Source organism: Elaeis guineensis, chromosome 8 (assembly GCF_000442705.2).
Source record: "Elaeis guineensis isolate ETL-2024a chromosome 8, EG11, whole genome shotgun sequence".
NCBI classification, from domain to species: Eukaryota; Viridiplantae; Streptophyta; class Magnoliopsida; order Arecales; family Arecaceae; genus Elaeis; species Elaeis guineensis.
In genome coordinates, this window is record NC_026000.2 from 20,649,037 (window position 1) to 20,670,435 (window position 21,399).

Below are 21,399 nucleotides of genomic sequence, written 5' to 3' on the forward strand. Positions count from 1 at the left end.
GATTTATTTTTTCGATTGAAAAGTATTTCTTGAGAAATTCTCTCTGAAGATGATCCCAAGTTGAAATGGTTATAGAGTCTAAGGAATTTAACCAATGCTTGGCTTTGGCCTTAAGTGAGAAAGGGAACAGTTTCAACCTAAGGGCATCATCAGAGAAGTTTTGGATTTTTACTATGGAACAAATTTTAAGAAATTCATCCAAATATTTGTATGGGTCCTCGTTACTAAGTCCATAGAATGATGGCAACATTTGAATAATGCTAGACTTAATCTCATATTGGGTAGCTTCTACTGGAGGTGCTTGAATGCATGGAGAGTAGGTATATGAGGATGGAGTAAAATATTCTCTCAATGGGAGTGGAGGATTAGCCTCACCATGTGCAGCCATGTTTCTAACTCAGATAGTCCTAAGAGTCTTTTCTAATTCTTCGTCTAATGGTTGCAAGTCGGGTTTTAGTGATCGTCGACCTAACATGCAACTAAAAGGTCTATGTAGGACTATCCTAGTCTGTTAAGGATTATATATTTTTTTTTTATTAAGAGGAGAAGAGAAGAGAGAAAAGAGTTCTAAAGAAGAGATCCTAAGAAGTCCTAAAACTAATAGAAGAATTAGCTGTGGTTAGATTTTAATTATAATCAAGTTAGCACGCAGTGGACTCTCTATCCTAAAGTTATCCTAGTTCTAGACAGCTCCTAACTGTAGTTAGCCTTCAAGCCCTCCAAGTCGAAGCTTGACCAACTAACTGGCCAGATAAGTGTAAGGTTGGTGGGAGTCCCCCCGTTGCTTTCTTTAGATACCAATTAAATTGGCCAGATCAGCGAACGGAACCAATTAAAAACCACCTTCCTTCGGACCCAATCGTCCCGCAAACCACTTGCCTAGACACCAGTTAGCTGACCAAGTCTAACCTGGTTCAACTCTCAGGGTCACTTGTCCTAATGAGCTCGAAATCCTTAGGGGTCAATGTCTAATTAATTTTAGATTAAGGTCTAGGTTATGCAAATGCAAGGGAGTGATTTGTAGGCCAATGAAAGGTGATCAAATCTCCACCTTATCTTAGTTACTGGGTTGCACCCTTAAAGTTAATTATGGAGATGCAATGCAAAGAAACAAGGTGTCCAATCAAGTTAGAAATTTTTATATTTGAGGTTATGCTATTTTAGTTAAGTGTTATGAAATGTCAGTGGCTTTTTTTTTTTAATTCAACCATGCCAAGATCTCCGGTAACGGCGTCAAAATTTGATGCGTAGTCGTTGATAGCACCAAAAATAACTCTACTCACTACGTAAGTAGGATGAGTCGAGATCGTATCCTCAGGAACCTTGGGTTAAGTTGAGATTACAAGATAAAAGAAAGAAGCATTATTTTGATTTAGAAAATAAATTATCTTAAAATTGATGTAATTAGAAAATAAAGAGCTCGAGAGTTTTAAATTAATTTTGCACTAACAGAGTTGTATCTCTTTTTTAATTAAATAGATGCGATTAATCTTACAAAAAATATCTATCTTTCCTCGGCACATCCCGTACCCGTAGATCACGGCGTGTGCAGCTTAAGACAGACACTCCATCAAAAAAATTTATTGATATCATTAGTAATAGTGACAGTGATGAATAGATAAATTTTATGTGTAAATAAACGTATAGCTCATTTCATTCAAAAGGATCTATTCATTCTAATCCATGAATATCACCCACTTTCATCTAATTTTTTTATATAAAAAATTCAGTCTGGATCATAACTCATATTTATTTTTTTATCATGTAAAAGGACAAAAGATGTATACAGCTGCTATAAAAAATAGATGCAGTTACTTTACACAAAATTAAAAATTTAAATTTTATAATTTTTTTAAAATTTTAATTTTTTTACATATTGACGATGAAAATATGTTCATTGTAAATAAATATATTTATGATGAAAATAAAATTTTTATCATAAATAATCATTATTTACGATGAAAAATTTCATCATAAATAATGATTAACTTTTAATTTTTATATTTTTTTAATTATTTATGATAAAAATATTTCTATCGTTAGTAATACAGTATTTACGATGAAATTTTTTTCATCATAAAAAGATATTATTTATGATAAAAATTTTTATCATAAATAATGATCAACTTTTAATTTTTTTTTATTTTTAACTTTTTTTAACTATTGACGACAAAATTATTTTCATCGGTAAGAATCTCATATTTATGATGAAATTTTTTTTGTCATAAAAAGAGATTATTTGTGATGAAATTTTTTTTTCACAAATAATAATCAACTTTTAATTTTTTTTTAATTTTTTATTTTTTAACTATTGATGATAAAAATATATTGGCGATAAAAATATTTTCATCAAAAATAATTTTATATTTACGATAAAAAAAATTTTCATTATAAAAAGAGCTTATTTTCGATGAAAAATTTTCGTCGCAAATAATGAGTAATTTTTAATTTTTTTTTAATTTTTGATTAATTTTTTAATTATTTATGATGAAAATATTTTCATTGTAATTAACTTTATTTACGATAAAAATTTATTTTCATCGTAAATACTTAATTATTTACAACGTAATGATTTTATCGTAAATAATTTATAATTTTTGAGTTTTTTAAATTTTTTATTTTTTTTAAATATTGACGACGAAAATATTTTCGTTGAGAATAAATTTATTATCGATGAAAAAATTATTTTCATCATAAATACTTAAATTATTTATGACGAAAATATTTTCATTGTGAATATTTAAAAATTTAAAATTAAAATAAATGATGAATTATTTATGATAAAAATTTTCATCATAAATAATTCGTATTTACGACAGAATATTTTTTCCATCGCTAATATGCAATTATTTATGACGAAAAATTATTTTTATCGTAAATATTTTATTATTTACGATGAATTTGATTTTTCGTCGTAAATGTAATTATTGATGATGAAAATATTTGCGTCGTAAATAATTCTATCGTAAAAATTTTTTTTTCTTGTAGTGGGATCTGGAATAAATAATTAAAATTATAAAATCTTAATTAAATTTAAAAAAAAATTATTGAGTTTAAAATAATCTTGTTCGCACAAAGCAGAAGTTTAGGCCAAACATTGCCTGTACAGAGAAACCCAGGCAAAGCACAAATCGGAGAGAAAAGTCAAAAACCAGCACCGATAGGAGAAAAAAATCAAGAAAGAGTGTTGATCACGCTAACAAGGTGAAGGATAATGTGGACCAGCCAGAGAAACCAAGGAAAAGCACAGATCGGTTGGATAAAACTTCAATGACCGCCTAATATTTTCTTCCATTTTTTTAATTTCTATTCTGTCTTACATGTATATATGTCTCTTGCATTCTGTGGTTTTTGTGTCGTGTGGTTCTTTTTTGACTGTTGTAATCCAATGGTGACAGCTTTGGAGTTATGATGAGATCAGTGGGCTTGTGCAATATCGACTGTTTCAAAGACAAAGCTTCCAGGGCCTGAGGTATTCAGAGGTCAGTGCTTGGTTTTGGGTTATTTTTCCTTTCTTTTCGATTAATATATATGGGTTCGTGGATTGTTTTGGTGGTGGAAAATTCATATCTTTGTGTTTATTGAAGAAAATAATAGGGTTCAGTCTAAGCAACTTTTTGTTGTCAGGATCACTGGAGAAATTCTCTCTTTTCATTCTTATTCTTCTGTCCTGTCATCCAATTAAGCTTAACATATATGTTGGTATCTATTGAAGGAGATTCAGTACACAAACATCATGTCATCTTAAAACCCCTATATCTGGCTTTTTGTTTTGACTGCTGACTTTATACCTTGAGCTTGGTTAGTTGCATCATGAGATCAGCTACCCAACAGAAGCAAAGTAGCAAATAGTATATGCAATTATAATAAGAAGATTTTCAGTTTTAGGATTTCTAATTTGTTTGTCTGGTTTGAGCACATGAAGACATACTTCTTGTCTTTGTTTCTTTTTGCGAATGAGAAATTCATTGCCATATATAATAACATGGTTAAGTTTATTAGTTCCATTAAAAAAGGGGATATTGGAAGACCAGTGCTGAAAATGAGGGAATATATGGCCTTTTTTGGGAAATTGCAAGCTGATTTTACTCATATACTGAATGGTCAGCAAGTATTGTAGTTGATTTGAGGAAATTAATTATATTTAGACAGTCACAGAAGTGCAATTTCTTCATATCTCTATTATAATGACTGAACATCGGGTATTAGGCGAAATGAATCAAGCATTATCTGTTGCATGCCACCTCCAAGTGCATAATAGTTTCTAGGTTCTCGCATTGCATATAATAGGTGGATAGTTTGGGTGGAGTGGTATTCCACTATGCTACTTGTGAAAGCTTCTGCACTGTTCTATTAGCCATTACAAGAAAATCTATCATCTCATGATTGTCAATTTAAATATCGAAGATCTAGGTAGTGTTCACTAAGTAGTGCTGATTGAGAGGCATGACAAATCTGGTCTTTACACAATGCTTGTTTCATTTTTTGACTCATGGTGCTATTTCATTTCTATTGCTATGGTTGTGATTTTGATCAGCATCTATTTGAAACTTCTGTTCAAATAATTATGACCGGTCTTCATAGACAATATTAAAGAGCTGCATCAGTCTGAAAATTTGATTAAACTTTCAAACCCTCATGTTTTTTGAACAAATTGATATCATCAGTTATATGATGGGTTTCTAGACCCTTCTGACTAGTCAATATATCCATTTGATATATATTTTTCTCTTCCATGAAATTTAAATTTTACTACTTTTTCAAACTCTAGCATTATATAAATTTGTTATTTTTCCCATGCAACAATTGTCAATAGATTATGCTTGTTCTATGCACCGTTCATGTCGTCAGATAACTTGTTAGGCCGCTGAGCGACAGGCAGATAAAACCACAATTTATGGCATCCAGCAGTCTGCTATTTGTAGGTGAGGCTGTTAAAAACTGGACCAAAATCCTGATTTTATACTATTATTGGATGAGTCTGTCTCAAAATTTCTATGCTTCAGCCAGGCCTGACTCTCTAACAACCCTTTCCTTGGTAATCATACTCTGCTCCAAGAGGTTAATTTTCAAAGCTGTGGCTGTTTTATGATGAGCATGCGCATGTTCATCAACATTGGGAATCAGAAGTACAAATGATAATTGATTTTATTTGTATTTATTTATTTGTATAGCAGATTGAGTTTGTCTTTTAATCTCAATGCTCATTTTTGTAATAACTGTGTCATTAACTTGATGACTTATCTAACAATCAGTGTACATACTCTTTCTCGTCTAGAAAGGCAACCATGATGAGAAACCAGTAGTATTCCTGGCCAACTGCGCATGCTCCTTATATCAGCCTTGTGTACACTAGGGAATATTAATTTGTTGGAATTACCATTTTGATTTGATGCATAACTGCAGCCTGAAAGGCCAGAACCACTGGATACTAAGATAAACATCCTTTTTGTGAGCTTGACCTTGCTCTTTTGTGCAAAGTAATCCGGTACCGTATCTTAGTCTGCCAAATTCAAGGTTGATAGAGTATGATTTCTGAGATCAAGCAATTCTGGGCAAAGTATGCTAATCTCCATGTCAAGTAGTAGAATGCATGTAACATGGGAAAACTGGCAGCTAAAGAATGTAAAAGATGTTGAAAATTAGATTTTACATGCCATCTCAAGTGCACCATCTGGGTATGTGCTTTTTTCCATCATTTTTTGTACTTTCTTTTGGGTGAGATTCATGTCATTGCCACTGGATTCTGTTATGAATAAATCATTGACATCAATTTTAAGAGGGGAATTTAGACTAGATCTTTTCCTTTGCATGCCTGTTTGTCTGTTTTTTTATATAAACATGATTGATGGAATTATAGGCATCCGCAGAATGCTGATCTTTAATGTGATTCTGTCCCAATGCTGATACACAGAGCAATATCTTCTATGATTTGCAGATGCTTGTTTTTCGTTGCTGTATGACGACACCAAACCATTACACACCAACCAAAATATAATTCCATGCTGCACCTAATGAAAAATCAATAAACATAATATAATCCCCTCTCGCATCCATTAGATGTATTCATAGTGTAGGTAGGCTACTTGTGGATATTTAGAGATTTTTACTCACTTAAATATAGCATATCAAACTTGGTGATTTAGATCAATCATGATCAAATTATCTTGGGATAAGAATCATCAGTGATCTAAAATCATCTTGATGACCTTACCAAACGTCACCTATAGTGCAACTGTAAACTATGATTGCTTTATCATCAAAGCACTTACACATGTTCATTGGTGAAAAGAAAAAAAACTTAACCTAATTGAAGTTACCCCAGTAATCTAGAGATATAACCTCGATTATGGAACAAGCCCGAGTTCATTGCTAGCTTCACCTCATCTTCATAAAAAAATTATTATTAATTGAAGAAAGGCTCATCCAAACATGGTGACCATGGCCGCTATATACATATCAAATTATCACCAACATGTTGATTAAAAAATTAAAATCCCATTAGAAGGCTACTTAATGAAGTAATTAAGAATGGTGCGTGCAAATAATTTACTAAAATTGTATAATAAGTGCTAATTAAATTATCTTGGATCATAAATATGTTTATTGTTCATCTCCACATCACTGTATCTGTCGCCCCATCGGCATAAAGTAAAAGAATAACAGTAATAAAAAAAAACAACTCTATCGTTTCACTCTACCCGTCCGACATCATCCTCATATTTTCAGCTAACATCGCTAAAATATCCCCCAAGATGGTTGGACTCCACGCCAAACTTCCAAATTTGCACCAGCCTCCCACCTTTCCTCCATGTCTTTGAAAGATTCCGATGATTGGTTCAAGGATACCGTACTTGCTGACGTGCCAACCACAAACCCCGTAAAGGAAACTTATGTCTGACGAATAATCAATACAAATATATTAAGGTGGAATACATAACTCCTCAAGAGGTGATGAGTGTCGGTTGAAGAATGTGCCATATTTTCTCTCCCCAGATCATTTTGTTCTTCCATTGTAGATGAGTGTAGAACTCTAGAGGAGATGACGGGTGTTCTTCTCTCTCTAGATTGTGTTGTTCTTCTCCCATAGATAAGGATCTCGTGATTCTTCCCTTGATGCTTGATGTGACGCTACTTTAAATACAATGTGGCCAATGCCGTGACATGCCAATTCTGATTTGATCCTCTGGCTTAGATTATAAGAGAACAAAGCGAGGTTGTGCAATATTTGTGGAACCAAAATGAAAGCAAGAAAAAAACCACGATTACCTTTGCTGTCATGTGTGCTGCATCCATGCCCAGTGCCTTGCACCAGATGGTTGGATTGGCTGAATCAGCTAAGATGGGATAGGATGCTATGGGAGCACAAAATCCGAAGCTCATCATCGGTGGATTGATTTGAGATCCATGGGAAGATCTGTGTGGTCACCTTAGATAATCCAGTGCAAATCATCCATGTGTGATGCACATTTTTCACCCCTATTTCTTCTCATTGGTGGGGGGAAGGTATAGCACACAAGCCTGATCCTGAGCATTTCTTTTCCCTATTTGTTTAAGGGTTACTTTTATTAGGGCAGCCTTCCTCTTTTCATGATTGGGTAGGGAAGATTAAGGTGAAAAAATGGTAGGAGGTTGCAACTTTAGATAGCTTCCCCACTTTGGTGGCCACGAGATGATTAAGGTAAGTCGGAGAAATACGAGCAAAAAGAAAGACAACCAAGAAATAAGATAGAAAAATAGGAGAAAAAAAAGGGTGTGCTTGGGATTTTTTTTTTTCTTTTCCTCTTTTTTTTCCTCGATGTCAGAAAGATAAGTAGTGAACATCGTTGATTCTTTCTTTTTTATAGGTGTCGATGAATGGAGGAAGAAGCAGGTCAAACAGGTCACAAGAAAAAATCAGGACACGTGGAGATCGATATAGGTAACTTTTTTTTCGCAAAAAAAATATTTCAAATGAGGTTGGAAGACCAGCGAACGCATAGTGATGGAAGACTAATGTCAGAATTGAACTATTTTTAGAAAATATTTAATTATATTGTTGTAATTTTTTATCTTCATTTGTTTTGATGAAAAGAATGATAAAGGAAGAACGAATGCATTGGGAGTACGGAGAAGGGACAAAAAGATATGGTACATAAGGGGAAAAAAAGAAAATGCTACGGGAAAGCGGTATATATTTTTTTTAAAAAGAATGTTATAGCAAAGCAAGGAACAGAAAAAGATTATAAGGAAGGAGGAAAAAAATAAATTTTTTTCAAATTCTTTTTTCAAATGTTTGGGGGAAATCTTAGAAAAACCCTCAAAAAAAATATCAATTTTTTTTCTCCATTTTTTTTAGAAGAATATCTATGGAAAGAAAGAGAATTATAAGACGAAGGGAAGGAAATGGGATGAGTTGGGATCTCAAAGAAAAGAGGGATGTGGGGGTCTTTTTTTTGTTTTGAGGGAGGGGGAGAATGGAGACGAAGAGTGATACAGGATTAGTAGAAAAAAATATAAATAAAAGAGATGAGGAAGGAAATTAAGAAAAATAAATGGCTAAAAAGATGGAGATTAGGCCTCCTTATCTTGGAATGATATCAGAGCGGTCGGTATATTTAGGACTGAAAGAGAAGGGGGTGGAAGGGGCTGGGGGAGGAAGAGGATGCAAGCTCAAATTGAGGAAGCGCAATCTTATAAATATTCGGAGTAGTGTGGCCCCTGTTTGCCATAGGGTTATAAAGGATGGGTGATAACATGGCCAGTAAGGGGTTGGGTGTAGGCAAATTGAGGGATGAGGGCAGTAGGGCGACAAAAGAGGATTTGAGGTTAGGATTTTCTTTTATGTGTTAAGAGGGACTTAAAATGAGGGGTTCAATCGTCCATGCGTAGAGCACATAATGATGACCTCTCTTCTTTAATAAAAGATTTTTGTTTAAGAAAACAAATCGGATAAAGCTCAGTCCAAAAATGTTTTCCTAAAAAATAATTTTATAAGATATTAGATGTATAGAAAATTTTAGGAAAGAAATTAGCCCAAAAATCCTAAAGGATGATATTAGCTGTATAGGGTTTATATGGAATTTATTGATGATGCATTCTTTTTTTTTTTTATTGTTTCGGTATTTGCATATAGTTTATTGGGATAATTATTTCCTTTTTTGTAGGAGGCGATTGTGGGAAATAGTCTTATATCAACAAAGTTGTTTTTCAAATAAAGATATTTTCTTTTGTGTATATGCATATAATGAAGAATGTTTGAATTATATTATTATTATTCATCTATATTATAAATGTGGTCACATATTTTTATTCCATCGGTTATAGTTTTATTTTATATTTTTTTTAAATTAATTTTTAGGATTTCTCATAATCATGCTTTGAAATTTGTAAATATTTTTTGCTGATAAAAAATATAGATATTTTTCATTTAGTTCTATTTGTTTTCATCCTTTACGCTATATTATTGGATAGTTTTCTTCTCGATACTGTCTTTCTGCTAATAGCTAATTTTATTGTCAGTTATACAAAGACTTCGGCTATGATTCCTTTAATTTCAAGGTAACTAAAATTTTTTCAAGAAGAAGACCTTAAGCCAGTAAATTTTTGTCAATATTTTGATATTGGATCTTCATCATTTCAGATCTTAGAAGAAGTTGTTATTTCAACTCCTAACAAATAAGTTAAGATCAAACGTTTTTAGAAAAATCCTACTATAAAAACATCATCAAACATAACTCGATAATATATCCTAATTTTTATCTTCTTATTTTACTACTGCTTAAATAATGACATTAATATAATCTTAGATGACCTATTTAAAGATCTATCATCAATGCCAGCAATCAAAATACATCACACAAGGTAATTTAGCTTTAATTATTATCGTTCTATTTTGTTGTTTACAACAAATTTAGTTAAGCATTTTTCTAATCCAACATTTATTTTTCTTTTTTTTGCAACTCTAATAAAAATCATTCAACTTTCGAAGAATAGTATTGTTATATATATATATATATATATATATATATATATATATATATATACCTAGTGTAATTTTACATATTTTTTAAATATTTGTAAGTTCAACATCTTTTCTATATACTTCGATTAAAACTCCACCATAAAGCATAGGTCACTTGCCAGTAAAATATTAAACTCATGCTTACCTCAATAGTTGATTCACATAAAATTTTTTATAGAATAATTGCTCAATGTGATAATGCACATATCAATGGAGCATATCTGTTTAGGGGTAATGGCAAATCGGATTGTGCATCCCCATCTTGTGCTCGTATTTCAAAATTCTCTTTTTCTACCCCTTCTCTCCTTTCTTTCCCTTTAAACGCTTCTCTCTATTGCTAGATGATCATATTTTTAGAAAAAAGATGAAAAAGGATGGCAACTAGTTTCTTAATCCGCTAAAAGAAATTACCCCAACTATCGTTATTAATGGATGGTTAGGATTTTTCCCATCTTACTTATAAAAAATAATAAAAGAGTATCATAGAAAAATCCTTCTTTCAACATTCTAAATTGGATTGCTATTGTATCAAATGTTTCTTCTCTGTGCTATTTTGATCTCATGTCCAGACCACCAGAAATAACTCGCTTTCGTTCATTATTACCCCAGTATTTAATTGAAGCACAGTATCCACCATGACTCGAATCTAGGTCAGGTGGTTGGAAGGCAAAGGCCTGTTCCATTGAGCTACCACTATGGTATTTGATCTATCTTTCATATTGTTTAGGATTCATGGCATTTTTTTTTTTTGTCTTCATATTTTGCTCTAACTGTGTAAGGGTTTTATTCCAAATAAAGAGGGCTATAGAATCAGTGGAATTGTCTCTAAAGAAGTATATTTTTTGTCAAGACAAAGTAGTATAAGAAAACGAGAAAGAGAAATCAAAATATAATGATTCAAAGTAGAAATGTCATCTGCTTGGAGTAATCTAGGTGTAATACTAGTGTTATTAAATAGAGGAAACCTCTCTGGTCATGCTTGGAGGAAAATTCTGTAGCAATGTATGTGAAATTGTAGCAGTCCAATGTATGTTGTATCATTGATGATTTTTGCTCCTTGTAAGCTAAGTGATTTTGCCATGTCTAAGAGCTAGATGATGATTTTAATGCCTACAAGTGCCATGCGAATGATTTTTTCTTTTCAACTATGAAGATTTAATATGCGATGCCACTTCAAATAGGTTTTCATGGCAGGGATAGAAATTTTATGGATATATTATAATTAAAGAGTCACACAGATCCTTTTTTGAGGAGAATTGGCCATGATGGTCCAGCAATATTGCGACAATTTCTTCGTAAAGATAATAACTTTTTGAATGCTTGGAGGTATTACAAAATGGTATGAAACCTAAGAGTTAGAAATGGTAGCCACAAGCGAGAGCTGCACAACATAATCTGAATTAAACCTATGATTGAAGGTTTTCATCTAGATATTTAACTCCTCGCTTCTTGTTAGACTCATCCAAAAACTGCCTTAATGTAAGGCTATTTTACTTTTTTTCATTACTCCTTCTGGTGATCTTAACATGTCATTGTTAAGGTGTGCTTTTATAGTCTCTCTTTTTAAAAAAAAAAAAATGAAGTACATGAAAATTTGCTCCTCTTTTTGTTAACCAAAAAAAAAGAAAAAAAACTTATGTGCTACCATATCACTTATGGAATATGGATCCTAGGGCAACTTGAACATTATAAATTTAATTTCGAAAGTTGAAGACCTAGATACCCTCTTCTAGTTAGTCCAATGGTTGCTATAAGAGTGAAATTTAGCACTCCATGAGTTATGTTGGCTTACAGTTAGGAATCAAATTAAAAAAAAAAAAAAAGAGTTAGGTCAGGGGACGAGGGGTGACAAATTTTTATTTTATTGATGGATACTGGCGATGCCTTTGTGAAAATTGTAATGCTACAAGATTTTAAGATGAGATTATTTTAGAGTTTGTTTGATCTTGTTGTTGTGCATTTTTGTTTCTCCATATAGAGCAATATCTGATTAATATTAAAAATTACATTGCACAAAATTTCTATCATTTTTAACTATATTTTCATTGAAAGCAATAGTTTTGTTTTACCAAAAACTCTAAAGATTTTATAAAAAAATTCAAAAAATAAAAAAAAATTGATATCCATATTGTTTAATCTTCCTTTTTTTTTCTTTCTGAAATTTTAAGATCAAGACAAAAAACAAAAGCTAATAACAAATTCGCAATTATCATCACATTCATGCTGTAGCTCAATCTACCTTGATGGGAACCAAAAACTATTTTATGGCGAGCTTAGCTGCATCTAAGGCTGAGCACGAATCGGGTTGAAAGAAAAATTTGATCCGATCGAATCCAATTGGATTGAACAAAATTCAATCTACTGCCGACCGTTTATCATATATAAACCGTTTGAAACCGAAGTTAACGGTTTGTAGCGAGTTCGGATGGGTTATGTTGGTTTGGATTTTAATGTTAATTCAATATTGATTTTAAACATCACAAACTAATACATCATTCAATTCATACAGAAATTAGGATATAATAATTTCATAACATCCATAAATTAGTACATAACATGTCATAATTATTAATTTCTAATTTTTCAAATAGCCTAAATATTCAAAATACATTGGTCGGTCGGGTTCGGTTTCATATGGATTAAAAATATAGAAACCAAATCCGACCGTAATTAACCAAATTTTCTACGAATCATAATCCGATTCAAGTTCGGTTTCATACGGATTCAATTTTATATGAACCGGATTGAGTGGGTTTTTTCGAATTTTGATTATTTGCTCAACCTTAGCTACATCAATGGCTACAAATTAACCTGAGTACCTCTTGTTTAGCTTAAAATTAGCTCCAAACAGATCATAAATTCAAAGAGATTGATGTCGAATAAAGTTTGATCACTATCTTTCATCACAACCAATGAACGACAAAAAAATAAAGGCCGAATTAGGCTTAATCTTGGACTTGAGGAAGGAAAAAAAAAAAAAAAAGGAAAAATTGAAACCAGCCTTAATGGAACTGAAGTTAGATCCAGCTTGACTTAACTGAACCCTAGTTGCCTGGTCACTAGGAGCCTTGATTTTGATTAGTTCATGCGATGGGGGTGACCGCTTTAAAAGTTATGGAGCACCCCATTGTGCTGGCTAACCGTTGTGCGACCGTCTAAGTCTGGCTACCGTTTATGCGCGTAGAAATTTCCGTCCGAATAATTGAACAATGTTGTAATGGATATATCGACGGACCAGATCATGTTACGTATCAAAGGTAACGGCAGATCGGACTCTCGCATATAAATTTATATACGGTGGATTTGGAAATGGTATCGTACATTTGCCCTTCTCTCCGTTCTTGCCCTGTTAAACCCTTCCATCTCTGGTTTTGGTGCTCCCAACCCGAATATCTAAAACCTAACCATATCTGCTTCTCTCCACACATCTGGGGTATCGACTCCGCCCCTTTCCAGAATTCCAGGGTTTCGCAGTCGCCACGGCATCCATGGCTTCCAGGTTAAGCCGGAGCCTGGGCACCTGCTCCGTCTCGGCCTTCGGTCTCTCGTCTTCCCCCTTGGTCTCCAATGGCCGGAGAGCAGTGCCCTCTAGAAGTTCGCTTTTGCCCCAATCCCTTCTCCCACGGAAGGGGTTTCCTTGTGCTGGCCTGAGATGGAAACTGGAGAAGAGGGAGAGTCGAATGGTGGTCCGATGCGAGGCGGCGGTTGCGGAGAAGGAAGCGGAGGAGGCGTCTGGCGAGAAGTTTGAGTACCAGGCTGAGGTGCGGTTTGGTTTAGTTGTCTAATTTTTCATATTTCTGCATGTTGTTAGATAAGTTTGATTGGTGAGAGTTTTGGTGGATTCCCTCTTGGTCTTTTGCTTCTGCAGGACGGGTTTATCTTGTTTACATCTTCTCTCCATCTGTACATTTTCTATTGTCAAATGAAAAAGTTTTGGCCTTTTTCTCGAAGAAATCCAACTTATCTGTTCATGCCGAGCTCTTGTTATCACGCAATGCTATTTTTTGACAAGCGGCTGGTTCCGCTTATTGTGGTTGTAGGTCAGCCGCCTCATGGATTTGATAGTTCATAGTTTGTACAGCCACAAAGAAGTATTTCTTCGCGAGCTTGTAAGGTTGGTAATCGATAATTGCAGTTGTATTTGTTGTATTTCATAGATATGGCATGGATGATCATGGGCAATGTATGGTTTCATTCATCTGATTTTTGTACTTGCGTTGGCCCAGCATCATTCGTTATATATCTGTGCGTCTTTTGCGTCAAGTAGTCCTAAGCCAGTCAATGAGTATTCCCGGTAGTTTGTTACATAGTTGGATTTCAAGAAGCTAGATTACTCTATAATTTTGAACTGGTTCTTTATCTATTTCTCGCATTTTTAAAGAATTTCGTAAATGTCTATTTCATTTCTAAAATATGCAGTGAAAATTTGAATACTTACTGGTGCAGATGAATTAGTCAAATAAATGATTGTTTCTATGTTTCCTGTCTGCATATGCAAGCAATGTGATGGCTTTAGAGGGTTGAAATGCAGTGTGAATTATATATTCTTGATGACAGTTTTCTTTTCTATCTTTTTTTTTTATTCGTTTAGAAGAAAATTATATTGAGTGCGATCTTGTGGTGGGCAATCTTTTGCAGATCATAAATTCCTGTAATGTTAATGGCATGGGTAACTACCACCCACTTGTCAGTTAACAATGTGTTAAAATTCTCTTCTGAATACTAGCTATTGTTATTTGGATGGTCAAAACTGCACAAGGAAAAAAAATTATATCATCTCATGCAACATAACAGCTAGTGTAAAATCTTGTTGGCATATTGAATGTTCACAAATTTGTAATACAAGTTAATGACAAATCAAATTAGCTTTCTTAAAAGACAAACAGTGCTATGAGACATGCTAAAATGGAATAATGACTATTAAGGGATCAAAACAATGCTATGAATTTTATTAGTTCGTTGAGGAAGGATGGAATATCAGCCTGTAAGATGTTATGGGTTTAACCAAACTGGTAGAGGTTTGCATCCAAAAATTCTTGTAAATACAAATTCCAGCACCAGGGAGATGTATTATGCACTATTTAAGTAATAACTCTGCAATAGACTAGAAACGGTGAAGATCGTAGTTTGCCCATCTCTAAATGCTTAAACCAACAGAGGTTTGTTTAGTAGATTGCCAGTATTTAGAAATTACCCTGTAGAAGGTGATCATAGGAGCATGAAAGACTGCAAGTAACTTACTAAGATGATAGTAATGGCTGATAAACAGGTAGCATAAGCTCCTACAAGGGTGCCCTTGTAAATCTGCATGATCTCAGATACTGGTACCATATCTATTCATGCACATTTTGTTCTAATATGGGCACGCACCTCTAAAATCCTAAAATCTTTGCAGTAAACAACCCCACCGGCTAGATCCTTGTAGCATTGTTCATGAAGGTATAAGCATTTCTCCAGTTTTTGCAGGCTTAAAAGATGTCATGGATTATGCTCTAAATTCTAAACATTCCTAGGAATCCATGTTAAACCAACATGCCTCACCTTTATGGAACTGGCTCAAGACATTCTATTTTCTGTGTTCTAGTATTTCTGGCCGAGTGCAGTTTCTAGACAGGTGGGCTATTTATTTCTGTGTCTATATTTTTGACATTTACATGTTCATGATGTTTCTGTATGGATGAATTTCCCTTTGCCTGTCTCAAATCCAACACCCAACACACATCGTAATCCTTGCACAAATCTAGTAAATACTGCTGTTATGATCTTATACTCGGTTTATCTTTTATAGGATGTGTAATAGCACTTCATTTTCTTGCTGTAGATGAGAATTTCTTCTTTGGCAGGTCCTACATAAAATACTTTTGCACTGTTGAATACTACCGCTGACTGATGTCATCTCTTACAGTAATGCAAGCGATGCACTGGATAAGTTGAGATTTTTAAGTGTGACTGATCCTTCTCTACTTGGCGATGGTGGCGAGTTGGAGATACGCATTAAGCCTGATCCAGATAATGGGACAATTACAATCTTGTAGGTTACTAAAGACCCTTACTTATCTTTTCTTCTAATTTGAATATATATATTTAAAGTGTTTGAGATTTCAGTGACACTGGTATTGGAATGACCAAAGAAGAGCTTATTGACTGCCTTGGGACCATTGCTCAGAGTGGAACTTCCAAATTCTTAAAGGCTCTCAAGGTACTATTCTGTTCTTTATGACATTTAACTTTACATTATAACATCGATATCATAGTATGCTGCTTTTTTGTTACTTTTGTAATGTGTAGACCTAGCTGACTATTGCATCAATCTTTATATCACTAATATAATATCTTGATATGTGTAGGAGAACAAAGATGTTGGGGCAGACAATGGCTTAATTGGTCAGTTTGGTGTTGGATTCTATTCGGCTTTCCTTGTTGCAGACAAGGTTTAGAACTTCTCTTTGCTGAATAATATTTGATTTGCAGTTGACCTTGCAGATTTACAGCAATAATGTGTTTCTTACTTTTTTGTGATGTTGTTATAATACTGGTCTTTTATTTTTGAAATACAATTCCATTGTAAAATAGGTTGTTGTGTCCACTAAGAGTCCAAAATCAGATAAGCAGTATGTCTGGGAAGCAGTGGCTGACAGTAGCTCTTATGTGATACGAGAAGAGACTGATCCTGAGAAGTTACTACGCCGTGGAACCCAAATTACCCTCTATCTTCGAGTATGGCAACTTCAGTATTCTTGTATGTGGGTGTAGATCTCCTCAATAGGTCTCTTATTCTTTTCTTACTTCATCAGCCAGATGATAAGTTTGAATTTGCGGAGCCCATCAAGATCCAGGGATTGGTCAAGAACTACTCACAATTTGTGTCCTTCCCCATATACATGTGGCTGGAGAAATCAAGAACTGTAGAGGTGAGAATAAAGTCTGGGCATGCCAATTTCTTGTGTTGACCCCTCTTTTAATTTTATTTAACTTCATTGTTGTGCACCATTAACTTCTTTCAATTTTTTATATTTGTTGATAGGTGGAAGAAGAGGAACCTCCAAAAGAGGGCGAAGAAGCAAAGCCAGAGGTAACTAATGTATTGGATGGACAATTGTTTTTGTAATTACTGTCACATAATGGGGCTGACTTATTCCCTGCTTGTCGGTAGGGTGAAAAAAAGAAGAAGAAAACTGTTACCAAGAAGTATTGGGACTGGGAACTGGCAAATGAAATAAAGCCTATATGGGTAAGTTTTCAATAATTTGCTTCAAAATAAAAAAAAGGTGTCTGAGTACATGAGGCTCCTATTGGGAGGGTCAGATATACACAGCCTTATCCCCTCATGGAGGCTGTTTCCAGGTTTTAAACTCGTGACACCCAAGTCACAATAGAGTATCCTTATCATTTGTGTCAAGGCCCGCACTCTAATCCTTTGTTCCAAAATATTCGATGAAAATCAATAGTATCGTAGACATATTTTCCCATTAACTTTCACCATTTCTAAATTCTGATCAATTTCTGGCTTTCTGTTGACTGTATCGTTTGATCCAGATCTGTGTCTCTGCTGACATCTGTCTCCTTAATTAGCTAAAATTAAAGCTGGTTTATTATTCCTTTTGCTGGTTTGCAGATGCGAAATCCGAAAGAAGTTCAGAAAGATGAATACAACGAATTTTATAAGAAGACATTTAATGAATTCTTGGATCCTCTTGGATACACCCACTTCACCACAGAGGTGAGCAATACTGAAAGTTGACTAGGCTGAGTCATAAATTAGCTAGGCAATTCTTTTGGAGATGATTATTGTGAAATTGACTTGGTTCATTACGTAACAGGGGGAGGTGGAATTCAGAAGTGTTCTTTACATACCAGGAATGGCGCCTCTTAACAATGAAGATGTGATAAATCCCAAGACAAAGAATATTCGCTTATATGTCAAACGTGTATTTATTTCAGATGATTTTGATGGCGAGCTGGTATGTAACACCATATAGGAAATGCAACACTGAGTAAATTGTTAGTTTAATCATATATATTTTCTGATCACTTGCATATTAATTCATAACCTGCATGTTTATATCTTGAGTTGAATTAGTTGCTGAACTCAGTTTTCCAAATGCAGTTCCCTCGTTACTTGAGCTTTGTGAAGGGTGTAGTGGATTCGAATGATCTTCCTCTCAATGTTTCTCGTGAGATTCTTCAAGAAAGTCGAATTGTAAGTCATCTGATGTTTATATCACATAAAATGTTTGATGTACATGCGGTAAATCTTAGGTTATTAGGCTTATTATGAATCTAAGCGATGTATAAGTGCATCCTTTATATGTCTTTGTTTTGGCTTTTAAGTATTTTAATCTCCATTCAGCTTGACAATGTTTAAAAGAATGTACATATTTTATATTGACAGGTGAGAATTATGCGGAAAAGGCTTGTCAGGAAAACATTTGATATGATCCAAGAAATCTCTGAAAGCGAAAACAAGGAGGTGGGAAGTGCCTGCATTGAGCTTTCTCTTCTCTTCTCATTCTCTCTTTTGGAAGAATTAAGGAAGGCTTTCATTGTACAATATGAGACTGTTATTAAAATTAATTATCAATCTCTTGCAGGATTACAAGAAGTTCTGGGAGAACTTTGGAAGGCTTATCAAACTAGGGTGCATTGAGGACTCAGGAAATCACAAGCGCCTTGCTTCTTTGTTGCGCTTCTATTCTTCCAAAAGTGAGGAAGATATGATAAGCTTGGATCAATATGTGGAGAACATGGCTGAGAACCAGAAGGCTATCTATTACTTGGCCACAGACAGCTTGAAGAGTGCTAAAACGGCACCATTCTTAGAGAAGCTGGTCCAGAAAGATATGGAAGTGAGCACCCAGATGGGTTAACTACTGAGCAATTGTTGTTGAATCACTTATTTTTGTTTAATAATGATTCCCTGTTGCATTTTTGCTTCCTTAGGTTCTGTATCTGGTAGAGCCCATTGATGAGGTTGCTATTCAGAACCTACAGACCTACAAAGAGAAAAAGTTTGTTGATATCAGTAAGGAAGATCTAGAATTGGGTGAGTGTCGTGAAATACCTTGCAAATTATTAATTGGAACATACAGTTTGCATCCTCTCATTTAAAGTTGTCTGGTTGATGAATGTGCATCTGCTGATCATTTAAGTTCTGATTTAGGTGATGAGGACGAGGTACAAGAAAGAGAAAACAAGCAGGAGTACAATCTTTTATGTGATTGGATAAAGCAACAACTTGGTGATAAGGTAGCTAAAGTCCAAGTGTCAAAGCGACTAAGTTCTTCACCATGTGTTCTTGTCTCTGGCAAATTTGGATGGTCCGCAAACATGGAAAGGTGTACTCAAAAAGTACAAAATTGTAAATTCTTCATTTTGTGGTTATCTAATCATGTATTGATTCTGTCTTTTGGTACATGTTTTTAAGGTTCTTCCAATTTTTGATATATATGTACTTGTGGTTTATAGGCTCATGAGAGCACAAACTCTTGGTGACACATCAAGCTTAGAATTCATGAGAGGAAGAAGAATTTTGGAAATCAATCCGGATCATCCCATCGTCAAAGACTTGAGTGTAAGATTGTTTTTGACTAAATTTATTTGCTTTTTGATTGCTTAAGTATATTTCTTTGGCCTGGTTATACACACAAAACATGGTTTAAGATCTCATGTGCTATATGGGTTGTCTGCTTTATCAATGAACATTGGAGCAGGGAGACAGATACTTGTTCTGAATGTGTTTATCATCAGCTGAAATTTGTCCGTATTGTTGCCTGCTTTAGGAAAGCCCTTCTCTGTTAGTCTAATATAGATTATTTGCAGGCTGCTTGCAAGAATGACCCGAGCAATGATGAAGCTAAAAGAGCAATCGATTTATTGTATGATACTGCATTAATCTCAAGTGGATACACGGTAAGTCGATCAAATCCCTCGACCTTCTTTGTGGTTTCATCGCAGACTGTTAACCCATTTTCATTGTACCTGTTTTTCTTCCTCCAGCCTGACAGCCCCGCTGAGTTGGGGAGCAAGATTTATGAGATGATGGCGATTGCCCTTGGTGGAAGATGGGGAAGACTGGAATCTGAAGCAGCAGCAGAAGAAGCTGAAGTAAGTACTGAAGCAGGCTCTGGTGAAACGACCGAGGCAGAGGTGGTTGAACCTTCGGAGGTGCGCACAGAGAGTGATCCATGGAAGGATTGATCATTTTTAGTATCAATTCTTTAAACGTGAGTTGGGCATCAAATTTTGCTGCCTGAAGTCGAGTTCATCGAGTTGAAGTGATTGAACTTAAAAACCATCTGAACTTAAAAACCATCTGGCATTCTTATATAGGCCTTTGCGCTTCAAATTTTGGAGGCTTTTGTAAAGTTTCTCGTTCGCGAACAATGAGAAAAAAAGGTGAAGAGAAGTTATTTATGCCAGTTCGGAAATTATGGTGTGTTGCAAAGCCCTTTTTATCGGAGCTGATGCTTCGGAGCTCCAAAGCTTTTCAGTATGACTAAATAGGTGTAACAGAAATCGATAGAGCTCAGCTGTTCTGTTGCACCGGGACGGTTTAATGGGTCATGCGCCCGCTCCCGGGAGATATTCTTACTTCAGCAACCGAGTTGGTACCCCTCGGCAGCTCAGGTTTGGATCACGGCTGTTTGTTTACTTTAGGGGATATGCCACGTCCCATCTCAAGGCCTTTTCTCCAGCCTTCTTTCGTCGAGATTTTCCCAGCTCCTCTCTCTCATCTTTCACCCTCTCTTCCCCTCACCTCTCTCTCTCTCTCTCTCTCTCTCTCTCTCTCTCTAAAATTCCTGTTCCTAGTCCTTCGCCAGCCGTCGGAAATCTCGAAGGTTGCCGCCATGTTCTCGATGGATGCTTCTTTCTTCCTAGCTTCCCGCTCAATCTCTGTTATCTCAAGTACTAGTTGTCCTGGATTCGATGGATTAAAGATGATGTTCTTATTTGGTCTGGACCTACAACGGGCAATATTTAATCTATTAACGAATACAAATATTAGTTTTATCTTTTTTTTTAAAATGTCATATTGTTTTTTATTATAAAATATTATTTTCAATTGCTTGGTTACTCAAAAAATTATTCTGTAGAAGGCATTGTATAAGTCAATACCTAAACATTAAGATTTGCTTTTAATAAAAAAATTTGAAGCCACCTTTTCCTATCATAAATTTCACAAATGAAAGAGATTTTTAATATAATGATATGAATTTCTAGTTGCATGTAGGGGGTGGTTAGCCCCACTGACTAGTTGGAGGGAAATATATTGTGATTGGTGTTGCTGCAGGGCTCCGGATGGAAGTGGATGCGGTTGAGGTTGGGCATCGTCTGAGAATCAAAATGCCAAAAAGGAATCTATAAGAGAAGTCTACACTCATAAATTTTTTCAACAA

General features: G+C 34.7%; 1 protein-coding gene across 2 annotated transcripts; it reads left to right on the forward strand.

The window, feature by feature from the left end:
• Window positions 1-13,363: 13,363 nt before the first annotated feature.
• LOC105049903 (heat shock protein 90-5, chloroplastic) lies at window positions 13,364-20,430 on the forward strand. Of its 2 annotated transcripts, XM_010929687.3 has the most exons (19): window positions 13,365-13,764; window positions 14,044-14,117; window positions 15,909-16,034; window positions 16,109-16,202; window positions 16,351-16,434; window positions 16,577-16,720; window positions 16,798-16,914; window positions 17,028-17,075; window positions 17,157-17,234; window positions 17,619-17,723; window positions 17,824-17,964; window positions 18,111-18,203; window positions 18,396-18,473; window positions 18,595-18,849; window positions 18,944-19,046; window positions 19,164-19,338; window positions 19,469-19,574; window positions 19,823-19,912; window positions 20,000-20,430. In XM_010929687.3, exons 1-19 carry the CDS (start codon window positions 13,492-13,494, stop codon window positions 20,198-20,200), a joined length of 2,385 nt encoding a protein of 794 aa, XP_010927989.1. In that variant the 5' UTR covers window positions 13,365-13,491; the 3' UTR covers window positions 20,201-20,430. The 2 variants fall into 2 exon arrangements, 1 of the variants encoding a protein (XP_010927989.1); XR_832910.3 differs by lacking the exon at window positions 20,000-20,430 and having other exon boundaries at window positions 13,364-13,764; window positions 19,164-19,351; window positions 19,823-19,918.
• The last annotated feature ends 969 nt before the right edge of the window (window positions 20,431-21,399 follow it).

Coding starts and splice junctions, on each gene's coding strand:
- LOC105049903 (XM_010929687.3), top strand. CDS start 13,492: ATGGCTTCCAGGTTAAGCCGGAGCCTGGGCACCTGCTCCGTCTCGGCC. Junction 19,047..19,163: donor TAAGGAAGATCTAGAATTGG/GTGAGTGTCGTG, acceptor GTTCTGATTTAG/GTGATGAGGACGAGGTACAA. Junction 19,575..19,822: donor CCATCGTCAAAGACTTGAGT/GTAAGATTGTTT, acceptor GATTATTTGCAG/GCTGCTTGCAAGAATGACCC.